Genomic DNA, 12,394 nt, shown 5'->3' with positions numbered 1-12,394 from the left:
GGGACGGGGCAGTGCCACCAGTTCCAGCCCAGTGCCACCAGCCCAGCGCCACCAGTTCTGTCCCACTGTCACCACCCGAGTGCCACCAGCCCAGTGTCCCCAACCCAGTTCCATCCCAGTGTCCCCAACCCAGTTCCATCCCAGTGTCACCAACCCAGTGCCACCAGTTCTGTCCCACTGTCACCACCCGAGTGCCACCAGCCCAGTGTCCCCAACCCAGTTCCATCCCAGTGTCCTCAACCCAGTTCCATCCAAGTGTCCCCAACCCAGTGCCACCAGTTCTGTCCCGCTGTCACCACCCGAGTGCCACCAGCCCAGTGTCACCAGCCCAGTTCCATCCCAGTGTCCCCAACCCAGTTCCATCCCAGTGTCCCCAGCCCAGTTCCATCCCAATGTCCCTAACCCAGTTCCATCCCAGTGTCCCCAACCCAGTGTCCTCAACCCAGTTCCATCCCAGTGTCCCCAACCCAGTTCCATCCCAGTGTCACCAACCCAGCGCCACCAGTTCTGTCCCACTGTCACCACCCGAGTGCCACCAGCCCAGTTCCATCCCAGTGTCACCAACCCAGTTCCATCCCAGTGTCCCCAACCCAGTGCCACCAGTTCCATTACAGTGTCACAAGTGGTTTGGAGGTTCCGGGGGGGCAGTTTGGGGCTCCCAGGTGGGAATTCCAAAGGATTTGCGGATTCCCAGTTGAGAACAGGGGCCGGGGGCTTGGGGGGGGGGGGGGGCCCGTGGTGAGTTGGGGGCGTCCCATGGATTGGGGGGTCCAGGTAAATTGGGGGGATCCCTGGTGATGACGGGGGGACACCCTCCTGTCCCACTCCCGTTATCAGCCGGGACCCCCCAAGGGACCCCCCGGTGCTGGGGACCCCCCTGTGCCCCCCAGTCCCGCCCGGGCCCCCCCAGTCCCGGCGCTGTTCCCGGGGGGTGAAAGGGAAGGGGCCGAACCCCCGGCATGGGTGGGGGGCCCCGCCTCACTTGGCTTTGGTTTCTTCTTCCCGACTCTGGGGAAAAACCACTTTGGGAGTTTTCTGCCAGAAATCTCCCCCCTCCTCCACTCAGCCCAAGGGCCTGGGGGGTTTTCCCTTTTGGGGGGAAATCAAAGCCATGCGCTGATGCTCCTAATTATGGCCAGGAGAAGTGACGGCTTTCCTCGGAGCCGGTCCCGGGAACACGCCGGGCTGGGAAAGGCGGGCCGGGAGGTGCGGAGAAGTTTGTTTGTGTTTCCAGCTCAATCCCGACTCGGGCCCGGGCCCGTCCCAGCGCTGTTCCTCATCTGCGGCTTTCCCCTCACACAGCCCGGGGGCGGGGCCTGAGAGCGCGGGGCGGGGGTGGGCCGTGTGCAGAGCCCGCCCTTGACGCGCTTCCATTGGTGGATTATGCCGTCACACAAAATTCTCACGCGCCGATTGGGCCGAGCGGGGCCAAGCCCGGCCCTGGGGCCGCCCCCCGGGCGGGCGTGGCTCGGCAGAGGCGCCATTGGCGGAGCGTGTGTGCGGGCCCGGGAGCGGCGGCAGCGGCCGGAGCCCGGTGAGGCGGCGGCGGAGCTCGGAGGCGGCCCCAGCGCGGGTGGGAGCCGCGCTCGGTTCTGCCGGGGCTCGGGGCCGGCTGCGGGCGGAGGGGGCGGCAGGGGGCTCTGGCGGGTTCCTTGTGCCGTGTCGGCGCCGTGTTCCCCGTGGCCTGAGGGCGCTGCGGGAGCGGCTGCCCGCGGTCTCCTTCCCGCCGCTGCCTCGGCAGGAGCCGGTGCCGGAGCAGCGCTGCCTCGTCCCGCTTCCTGCGGGGAGGACGGAGGTGGCCGCCCTGTCCCCGGGGCTGTGCGGGAAAATTCCCGTGGCCAGAGGTTTGTGTCCCCGGAGGAGACCGAGGAGTCCTGTAAAAGTGACTTTATTCCCGAACAAAGGGAGAGGCCGTGCGGCGTTTGCCGCGGGGTCTCTCCAGTTGTTGTCCGCGGGCTCCTTTTTATCCTGATTTTCCCTTCTGCATCTCCCTGTCCCTTTGCCCAGTGGCGAAGGTCCTTGGAAGGTTCCGAGTTCCCGATCCGCCTCCTGCATGTCCTCGTTAATGTGCACCCCCTTTTGTAGAACATCCGATACTCGTGGCTCTGTTCACTCTTTGTTCTTCTCCACGTTCAGGAATTTCGCAGGACCCTGGCTGAGCAGCAGTCCGTGTCAGTAACATTTTCTGAAACTGGTGGTTCCTTTGTTACCTGTTTCACCACTTTTCTGTTGTCATCTCTTTTCCAACAGCAGCTTGAGTCATTTTAATTTTCCACCCTGTCCTCCTCCTTCTGCTAATGGATAATCTGATCCCATCCCACGGTGAGATGTTGCATTCTTCGTTTGAGTGGATTGGTGGGCCAGGCTGAGGAGCTGGATCTGTCTGGTTGGTTATTATTTTGTGGACGTCTTGTAATCTAATTCTGCCATTGAAATGATCAGTGGGTTCTCTGGCCCCTGATCTGAATTGGTTCGGGATCACTGGGGCTGGTCCGTGGTGTTGCAGGATTTGTTCTGATGGCCGTTCATCTTTTCCCATTTTTGGGTGCTCCCTCCAGCCAGGGCTGCATCAATTGATCTCTTTTCTCTGATTAAATCCTCACACACTTGGATTCCCAAGTGATTTCTCTGAACTTGTGGTAGCACAAACACCCCAGTGGTCTAATGCTCCCTGTGTGACACAGACAGTGAGAGCACATGTTGGAGTGGGGAGAGGGATGATTCCCCCCCACTTCTTTTAGTGAAGTTTTCACAACATTCTCCATTTGCTGTTTCCCTTTGCAGCTGAAGCAATTTGTGTTGCAGAGTCAGATCTCCTCACTGTGGGCTCTGCCTTTGGCTGTGCCAATTCCATCTGTGCCAGCAGGCAGAGCTTGGGGTGAGGGACAGAGGGAATGAGCCCAATTCCTCCCCCGGGCAAGAAGAGCCTGGTGCATTGTCCACACTTTTCCCCAGCAGTGTTAATTTGCATTTCTAAAGCTCCTCTCCTGGCTGCCTGGAAGGAAGCTTCTCTTGCAGAGCAGCCTTTGGATGACTCACGTGTGGTCCCCCCAGAGTCTGTCTTTTCTTTATTTGTTTCTAACAACATTCTTTTAACTGTTTATGGGAAAAGGGTCACCTTCAAAGCTCTTCTAGTTTTGCAAAATGCAACCGAAAGGTGGACACCGAAAAACCCCTACCAAAATTTTTCCATCTTTAAGAGCCGCGCACACAGACATACCCAGAAACATTGCACAGCAATCAAGTTTTTTCTACTTCTTTTCCTAAAACTAAAAATTGATTCTCACACCCCTGGCCCAATCCTAACTGACAATATATAAGTATGGTTATTACGGAAGATTTTTCCAATAATGTAATCTTGTCACTGAAACTGCGGGAAATACAAACATTCTCCAACAGTATCTTCAGTGTTAGAGAGTCAAGGCATTACTTGATCATAGCCAGGATGTGCAACAGAAATCATTTCATCCACACACAGCCCGGGTTTGCAGAGAAAATCATTCCATGACACGTGAGGTTTACTGGACTTTCCCTAAACTTTAAACAGTCTGAACCCATAGAAATCCATTGGATTTATGTTCATTGCTTCCAAACTGTGAAGTTCTGAGTATTTGGTTTCCTACTGGAGCCGGATTTCTTTGCCTCTGCTGTTAATTAGGTCGGCACTCCTGGATTTCCTTACCAGCCTTTTCCAGACCAGGTGTCTCCAGCTATTCCAGGGGCAGTGTCTGGGGTAGATGTTGGTTGCTGTTTGCTGATGGTCGTTGATGTTTTGTTGCTGGTCGTTATCTCTGTGGGTGTCTTTTGGGCTATTCCCAGTCTGTTGAGATGTTAAACTCATCTCTGTTGAGTGGTGTAACATCCCTTTAAAAAAAATCTTCTAAAATTCCTTTCCCCAGGGCAAAGGCAAACCAAGCCTGAGTAGAGAAATTCAAAACCCCCTAAATTTAAAGCCGGTATGTTTTCCCACAATGTAATCCCTTCCAGCCCAGTGTGTGAGTGTGATTGAGAGCCAGAGTGGAATTCTCCCGTTGTCTTCCCCAGCCCTGTGGCGAGTGCAGGCACAGAAACCACTGAAGCTCCAGCAGTGGCAGCAAGGCTTGGCCCCCAGTGTGTGGAGATGCCCCAGGAGGTGCCCAGGCAGACGATTCCAGCAGAGGATCTGTGGGCAGGCACAGGGGCTTCCCCCGCTGTGGAGCCCTGGCTGCTGCTCCGGTGCCTTCAGTGCGGGGTCAGTCGTGGCCTGTTTGACATCCACAGACAATTCCGATTCCTTTGGGGAGTCTGGGAGAGCCATGGCTGGGGCATCCATCATTTTGTTTCTTTATGTCTCATGTTTTATTCTCTTTCTCATGTCTATACCGCAACTTTGAGGCTGTCTGGGGTTACAAAGTCACACAATGTTCTGGCTAGAACAGAGAATCCTCAATCCAGGTCCCATTAATGCTTGTCCCAGCTCCTTTTTAGTCCTGGGTAACGTTACTTCTGAGATTCCCTGGACCCTCCCTTGGTCAATTCACCACAAACCTTCTATCAAAATATGTCCCAAATATTTAAATTTTTTCTCCACCATTTGCGGGTTTTTTTCACATACTCAAAGTTTCTTTTTACCCTGAAAATGGAGCCATTCCACAGAGGCTTCTTCTGCCACTTCGTGTCCTCCTGACTGGAGCGAGTCATCCTCATCCTGCATTACCCCAGTCTCTTGGGGTGAGGTAAATTCTTTTGATATTTTCTGCAAGGCTTGCCCAAATAGGGCTGGTGCTTCTGTGCATCCCTGCAGAAGGACCGTCCATGTCTTTCCCATTTTCCCTTCTCCCTCTTGTTCCCGCTCAAAGGCCAAATCCTGTTCAGCATCCCGTGTCAGTGGGCATCCCCAGAAATCATCTTTGACATCAAGTCCTGAATGGCAGCAGTGTGAGGAGGGAACCTGGTTCCAGCTGGTGTAAGGATCTGAGACTGTGGGGTGCCTGGGTTTGATCATCTCATTTCTTCTTCTTAGGTCCTGCACCATTCTGTGGATTCCATCTGATTTCTTGGTTGGCAGCATAGGAGGAGCATTCTAGGGAGAGATGCCTGGCTCCCAAAGCCCTGCCTTGAACAGGGGCTGGATAACAGGCTTGTCTTGGTTTGGGAAGACAGGTATCTGCCAGGTAATAAAAAAAACCAACTGCAGTTTCCTTTGGGATGGAGAGTGTAAACCCCGCCCCCTTTTATTCTTTTTCAATTATAAATTACAATCAGAGGCTCTTAGGCAAAGATTCGGGAAACAGGAATAGCAGTTCTTTACTAGTATGTATTACAAAGGAAACAGACACAAAAAACCCCCCACCAAACAACTGCAGCATTAATAACAAACGAAAACAGTACCAAGAACTGAATTATTAAAAAAATATGAATATCGCCCTAATGCCGATATCCAACTATGACGGACAAAAGACTCTCTAACGGTTTAAAGTTAGGAAGTGTACGTTTAATGACGACGCCGGGCAGCGTGCGGGATAGCTCCCAAACACACGCGCCCCTACAGAAGATCACAGGGTCTTTTTATGTACAGAAGGATTGAATACGCAAAACACAAATGTATATTCATGACTTTAGTTCATCCCATTCCCCGCTTCGTATGGTAATTAGCCAAAAGCTATTAAGCATGCGTGGTTTGTTCTTTGAAATGGGTCAGTGGTCTTTTTTATGGGGCAGGGTCTCAGAATGATGAAGTGAGTGAGTCTTCTTCGCTTTGACTTTTTAACCTTTTAGTGTTGTGTGACAACTGAATCCTGTTTTCCCAGGAGTATCTGATTTATGAATTCATTGTCCTTCTTGAAGCCTATTGATTAGTCAGAATACACAAACGTAAGTTGACAGGCCTCGTGATTTATCAGTTCCTTAAATCCGGCTTCTGCTTATCAAAAGGGAAGTCTATCTGTCTTACTTCAGCAATATCTGGTTTAACTAAAATCTTTAACTCTTCAAAATTAATGTTTCACCCGAACGCTGGAAAAAGAAAAGCCGGCAGCTGCCTCAAGCTCCGTCTTCTACCTGCGTTATCTCCCCCTTCCACCTTTGTCCACCTCTTTGTTTCCGTTAAGTACTCTCAAGTATCCAGCACTTGGTCTCCTTGGTAACTTGTGGGGAAAAAATTCTTTAGAGAAAGAAGGAACAAACCCAACCCCCAGCAAGGCTGTAAGCCCTTCCTTCCCTCCCTGGAACAGGGGATTGCTTTTAGACACCACTTGTCCTGGTTGCTGCAGAGTCGTTTGGAGAGGCTGGGTGTCTGATTTTCCCTCTTTCCCTGGCGCTGCCCACACTTGTGGGTTCACTTCAGCACAGGCCTTGCCAGACATTTGACACAAAGGTACAAGAGAACTGGCCTGTGTTTCACCTTTTACAGTATTAATTTGCATTTCCAAAATAGCCATCAAATCCCTCCCCAGTAAATTACAGTCACAATTAGGAGCAAATAACAATTTCTGCATTTCAAACCCATCCCCCACAGCTGCTGATAGTCGTTGACTAAAACACATCTGCTCATCTTTCCCACTTGTCCCCCGAATAATCAAAGACATTTTTGGGATTTTCCCCCCTTAGGTCTAAGATCCAGAGTGGATGGAGAGGCCCCTGTGTGTGTGAGGAAAGGCCTCGTGTGGATGCAGCCCCAGCCTGAATGTTGTCAAGGGCTGCAGTGTGGTGGGTCCCTGGTGGAATGGGAGCTCTGGCAGCCCCAGGAATCCATGTCCATGCAGGGGTGGACTTGCTCCTGCTGAGGGTGCTGCTGTGTGTGCCTGCAGTGTCCTTGTGGCCTGCAGATGGAACCCTGCTTCCTTGCCAGGGGCTGTTTGGGTGGGCTCTCCCCCGCCGAGGAGGGCAATGCCTGTGCCAGGTGCTTGTGGCCGAGCCCGTCCCCTCGGTGCTGGGGCCCCCTTGGGCGCTGGGGTTCATCCCTCAGGGGCTGTAGAAACTCTGCCATGGCCTTTGCCTCCAGCTTGGCCTTTTCCTCCTCCCTTCTTGCCTTCACCTGCTGTGCCTTTGTGCCCAAGTGCTCCAGGGGCTTCTTGTGCCGCTCCTGCAGCCCCCCTGAGTGCCTGTGGGTGCTCCTCCTCTGACCGCTGCTGAGCTTTCTGCAGAGTCATTCCTTTCTCCAGAGACCCAAACAAAATCCTTAAAGGAGAATCTCGATCCTTCCACATTTCCCGGCTGTTCCTTCCTTCCTGCTGAGCCCCGGCTGCCCCACAGCTCCCCACAGGCCCCCCAGCCCGTGCTCCCGGTGCCGCACCTCTGCGCCCGCTGCTGCCGCCCCCCAGCACGGAGAAACCCCCTGGGATCCTGACCTCCTTGTTTTCCTCTCCTGGAAACCGGGGGCACAAAGGATCTGCAGCAGCTGGCCAAGTTTGAGGATAAGACCCTGCTGGAAAACGTCCCGGTCCTCAGTATTTCTCTCTTCCTCCTCTTTTCCATCCTCCTTTTTCTGACCACAGAGATTCCTCCTGCTGCTTCTTGCCTTGACCAAATTCCTTCACACTCCTCCCTAACCCTTCCCAGCACACCAACGCCATCCATCCCCTGTTGTCTAAATCCCTTCTCGACCTCCCTTATTGCCCCTCTGGGTGTCCATGTCCTTAATTACCTCTGGGAGAACGATGCCTTGGGAAGGCTGACCTGTAACAGGGACTGCACAGAGCTAGAGAATAAAGTCGATTTTTATTGAAAGCTCTTTAGGGTACACCTTGGGCAGGGCAGGAGCCTGACCAGGGCTACACTCCAGGGGGACGTAGAATGGTCACAAAATGGACGACTGGTCACAAGGTCCTAAATTTTGTTAAGTTTGGGCCATTTGCATATTGGAGCCCAGTTGTCCAACCACAGCCTCAGGTCGTGCGGTGTCGTGCTCCTCGTTTGTCTCTTTAGTCCACCGTGTTTTATGCATTTGGGCTTGAAAGTTGTGCTTGTTGTCCTTGGTCTTCAGCAGGAGAAGGATTTGTTTTGTGTACCTACTCTGTGATGAGAGCTTAGCAGCACTTAATCTGAGGCTCAGAACTACACCCCTATGCAGCGCAGAATCTGAAAAACATGAAAGGTAAAACTCTGGGCAAACTACCTCCGCATTCTCCCAAAGGGACCCTTCAGAGTTATTTTGCGATCGTCATCCCTTTTGCCAGGACGCCTTCCTGGCTTTCCCTTTTCCACCCTCCATGGGTGCCCTGCCATGTTCACTCCCTGAAGATCCCAGTGTCCTCACTGATGAGATTTTCAGTGCTCTCTCCCTGCCGACTCTTCACAGACCCCCCTGATCTCTCACTGCTGATCTGTCTCCTGATCATCCCCTCCTCAACATTCACCCCACTTCTGTATAGGTAACGATAGTCACAGCTTGGTTCGTTCTTTGTTCTTCTTGTCGAAGTTGATGAATTTAGCAGGACCTTGGCTGAGCAGCAGTCTGTGTGGTCAGTTAATAACATTTTCTGGAAGTGATGCCTTCTTCTGTCCCTTCCATATGTCCGAGTGCCTGGCCCTATCCCCAAGCAGATTCGCAGCATCTGTTTGTAAAGACACTTTCCTCTTCTCCCTTTCATGGGGGTTCCCCGTTTGCGGGACATCCCCCCTGGAGCAGGGTGTCCCCCGTTGCTGCAGCCCCACCCCTCGGGCAGGCTCCGCCAATGGGAGCGCGCGGCGCTGATGACTCACCAGTTGCCAGGCGGACCCGCAGGTCCCAGCGGTGCCCCCCTGGACCCCACGTGCGCCCCGCCCTCGGCCCCAGCGCCCTCGCGAGGGGAATTTGGGGAGGTGGGCGGGGGAGGTTTTGCGAGGGGCTGAATCTTTGTATTGTAGATGAAATTTTGTCTGAGTCTCGATGTGTGGGGAATTTTTGATCTGTGTGTTGATGTTTGGAGGACTTGTAGGCTGAATCTTGGTGTTTTGGAGGTTCTTACAGACACAGGGTACCCACGGACTTTTTGAGAATAACTTGGGCAAGGAGGAACCCCCAGCCTAAGGTGCTCTCCTCTTGTTTTCTCCCCAAACCAGGATTTGTCATTCCCAAGGAGTGCCCAGATGGAGAAGGAGGAAAAGCCCCGGAGATCCCGCAGGAGGAGGGGCTGCACACCCAGCCCAGGGAGCTGCGAGGAGGAAAGACCCGCCCTGTGCCAAGAGGGCGGCTGGAGATCCAGCCGGAGCTCAGAGCTGGTGGAGAAGCCTCATGGAGGGGAGAAGCCCCACAAGTGCCTGGAATGTGGGAAGGGTTTCAGCTACAACTCCAGCCTGATCCGACACCAGAGGATCCACACTGGGGAACGGCCCTACGAGTGTGGGAAGTGTGGGAAGAGCTTCAGGCACAGGTCCCACGTGATCCAGCACCAGAGGATCCACACTGGGGAAAGACCCTACGAGTGTGGGGAATGTGGGAAGAGCTTCAGGCACAGGTCCCACGTGATCCAGCACCAGCTGATCCACACTGGGGAACGGCCCTACAAGTGTGGGGAATGTGGGAAGAGCTTCAGATCCAGCTCTGATCTCCTCCGGCACCGGGTGATCCACACTGGGGAAAAACCCTACGAGTGTGGGGAATGTGGGAAGAGCTTCAGAGATGTCTCTGATCTCCACCGGCACCGGGTGATCCACAGTGGGGAAAGATCCCACGAGTGTGGGGAATGTGGGAAGAGCTTCTACCTAAAGAGCAATCTTATGCAACACCAGAGGACCCACAGTGGGGAAAAGCCCTACGAGTGTGTGGAGTGTGGGAAGAGCTTCAGAGGCAGCTCGAATCTCATTCAGCACCAGGTGATCCACACCGGGGATCGGCCCTACACCTGCTTGGAATGTGGGAAGAGCTTTGGATGGAGCTCCAGCCTGATAAAACACCAGCGCGTCCACACCAGGGAGAGGCCCTACGAGTGTCCCGAGTGTGGGAAGAGTTTTCAGACCAGCTCCACTCTCCTCGTACATCAGCGGATTCACCGAGAGGAGAGGCCCTTCCGCTGCCCCGACTGCGGGAAGGGCTTCAAGCGCAACACACACCTCAGTGTCCACCGGCGCATCCACAGCACGGAGAGGCCCTACGAGTGTCCCGAGTGTGGGAAGAGGTTTCAGACCAGCTCCAGGCTCCTCGTCCATCAGCGGATTCACACGGATGAGAAGCCCTTCCGCTGCCCCGACTGCGGGAAGGGCTTCAAGCAAAACTCACACCTCAGTGTCCACCGACGCGTCCACACCGGGGAGAGGCCCTTCGAGTGTCCTCAGTGTGAGAAGAAGTTTAAGATGAGCTGCACTCTCCTCGTCCATCAGCGGGTTCACACGGAGGAGAGGCCCTTCCGCTGCCCCGACTGCGGGAAGGGCTTCAAGCGCAACACACACCTCATTGTCCACCAGCGCGTCCACACCGGGGAGAGGCCCTACGAGTGTCCCGAGTGTGGGAAGAGGTTTAAGATGAGCTCCGCTCTCCTCGTACATCAGCGGCTTCACACGGATGAGAGGCCCTTCCGCTGCCCCGACTGCGGGAAGGGCTTCAAGCGCAACCCTGACCTCACTGTCCACCGGCGCATCCACACCGGGGAGAGGCCCTTCGAGTGTCCTGAGTGTGGGAAGAGCTTCTCCAGTAGCTCTCACTTGACCCAACACCAACGGAGGCAGCACTAAGGGAAGCCCTGCGAGTGCCCCGAGCGCGGGAAGAGCTTCGTGCGCTGCTCCAGCTCCATCCCCCATGGGAGGATCGGCGTTGGATGATCCCCAGTGACCCCTGTTGGGCAGAGCCCTGGTGATCCGTGGTCCTGGTGATCCGTGTTGGGAAGACACCTGGCTGGGGGGCATCCACATCTTCCTGTCTCTTCATGGGCACCTTGATGGATGCAGGGGCAGGAACATGCATCGGGACACGGACCGACACTGGGAATTCCTTGGGGAGAGCGGATTTGTTGACTTTCAACCCCAGAAAATCTTTTGTGTTCAATCCTGTCTTCTGGGGGCATCAAGGAATACTGGATGGTCTTGGAGATCTTTTCCAACCTCAGGGATTCCATAATTTTGATTTCCTGTTGCCCAAGGGCATCTTGTGCAGCCACATGGTGATGATGTGGGGCCAAGACCAAGATTTTGGAGACAGTGGGGTGGGAACCCCTCCAAAAATGGTTCTTCCCTCCCAGCCAAGCACGTGGATCCTCAGCCGGCATGGACAGGGAAATCCTTTTCTTTTGGCCTTGATTTGCTTTTCATTTCTCTTCATCCGTTTAAAATATCCAACAGTGGGGTAAAAACAGAGACATTGAACTGAGACGTGGTTGGGATGATGGGGGGACGTCGACATGGTGGGACATAGATATTGAGAGTGACATGTGGATGGACACATGGACACATGGACACATGGACACATGGACACATGGGCATGGACATGGCCATTCGTGGGGACACGGGGGGAACACGGGCACAGATGGAGACGTGGGGGACAATGACAGGGATGGAAACACGGTGGGGAGACAGCCATGGGTGAGGACATGGTGGGACATGGCCAGTGGCATGTGGGGACATGGCCATGGCCGGTGCCATGGGGGGACTTGCAGGGGCTGTGGGGGATGCTGGGTTTGAGGGAGTTGAGGGTTCCTGGGAGGGCCTTGGGGCTTGCTGAGGGCTTTGGGGACCCCAGGCGGGTGCAAGGTGTGAATAGAACTGAACACAGAGAATAGAATAAAATACAAGAAAAGAACCACACCAAGGGTTCTGCGTCGCCCGTGTCACGGAAGAACTGAACCAAGAGCGGCGAGAAGCGGCGGCAGTAGAGAATAGAATAAAAAAATAACAAAAACCCACACCGGCAGTGGCCACTCCCCGGCAGTAAAAGAGCAGAACCGAGGGCTGGTCGGGGCAGCACCGAGGGGTCTCGGCCGCCCCGTGTCACTGAAGGAGCCGCAGCGAGGGACGGGCGGGGCGCGGCCCCATCGAACCCCTCCAGCTGCGGGACCAGCGGTGACCCCGCGGGACCGCGCCGGGGCCGGGTGGAGGCGGCAGCCGGAGCCGGGGAAGCGGCTTCGAGCGGCGGAGACGAGCGGGGTGTTCCCAATCAGCTCCGCTCAGCCACAGGGCACGGGCTTGCTGCACTTGGGTATTAAACACGACAAATCTGAGGAGGTGGACAGCCCTAGAACACAGGACTTTTCCCTCGGGAACTTGGAGCTGCCCACGAGGGATAAAGGATTCCCTGCACACACCGATGCCCCGGCAGCGGCTCTGCCCCGCCAAGAACGGGGCTGTGTTTGGGAGAGGTAGGATGGCTGGGATGGGGCCTGCAATGACACAGCCGCATGTTGGGATGAAGAGCCTGGGGCGATCGGGTTACTGAGGAGGTTTTGGGGCACCTTCCAGTCCTGAGAAATGAGTTACTGGGAGGAGGGAGACACCTGGCTCTGACATT

At 54.8% G+C, this 12,394-nt stretch overlaps 1 protein-coding gene across 3 annotated transcripts; it reads left to right on the top strand.

Moving 5' to 3' along the window:
* The first annotated feature begins 1,468 nt into the window (after positions 1-1,468).
* On the top strand, positions 1,469-11,880 carry LOC136304515 (zinc finger protein 420-like). 3 transcript variants are annotated; one of them, XM_066208032.1, is made up of 4 exons: positions 1,488-1,534; positions 5,003-5,153; positions 5,790-5,853; positions 9,022-11,880. In XM_066208032.1, the coding sequence occupies exon 4, from the start codon at positions 9,049-9,051 to the stop codon at positions 10,627-10,629; it is 1,581 nt and encodes a 526-aa protein (XP_066064129.1). In that variant the 5' UTR covers positions 1,488-1,534; positions 5,003-5,153; positions 5,790-5,853; positions 9,022-9,048; the 3' UTR covers positions 10,630-11,880. The 3 variants fall into 3 exon arrangements, with proteins under 3 accessions (XP_066064127.1, XP_066064128.1, XP_066064129.1); XM_066208030.1 differs by lacking the exons at positions 5,003-5,153; positions 5,790-5,853 and having other exon boundaries at positions 1,469-1,534; XM_066208031.1 differs by lacking the exons at positions 5,003-5,153; positions 5,790-5,853 and having other exon boundaries at positions 1,484-1,573.
* The last annotated feature ends 514 nt before the right edge of the window (positions 11,881-12,394 follow it).

The sequence above is a fragment of the Chamaea fasciata genome, unplaced genomic scaffold (assembly GCF_029207755.1).
Source record: "Chamaea fasciata isolate MVZ Bird 193981 ecotype frontalis unplaced genomic scaffold, bChaFas1.0.hap1 SCAF_104, whole genome shotgun sequence".
NCBI classification, from domain to species: domain Eukaryota; kingdom Metazoa; phylum Chordata; class Aves; order Passeriformes; family Sylviidae; genus Chamaea; species Chamaea fasciata.
This window is presented reverse-complemented; position numbering and strand designations above follow the sequence as displayed.

Bases quoted from the DNA above. Each gene is read 5' to 3' on its own strand.
- LOC136304515 (XM_066208030.1), top strand. From the start codon at position 9,049: ATGGAGAAGGAGGAAAAGCCCCGGAGATCCCGCAGGAGGAGGGGCTGC.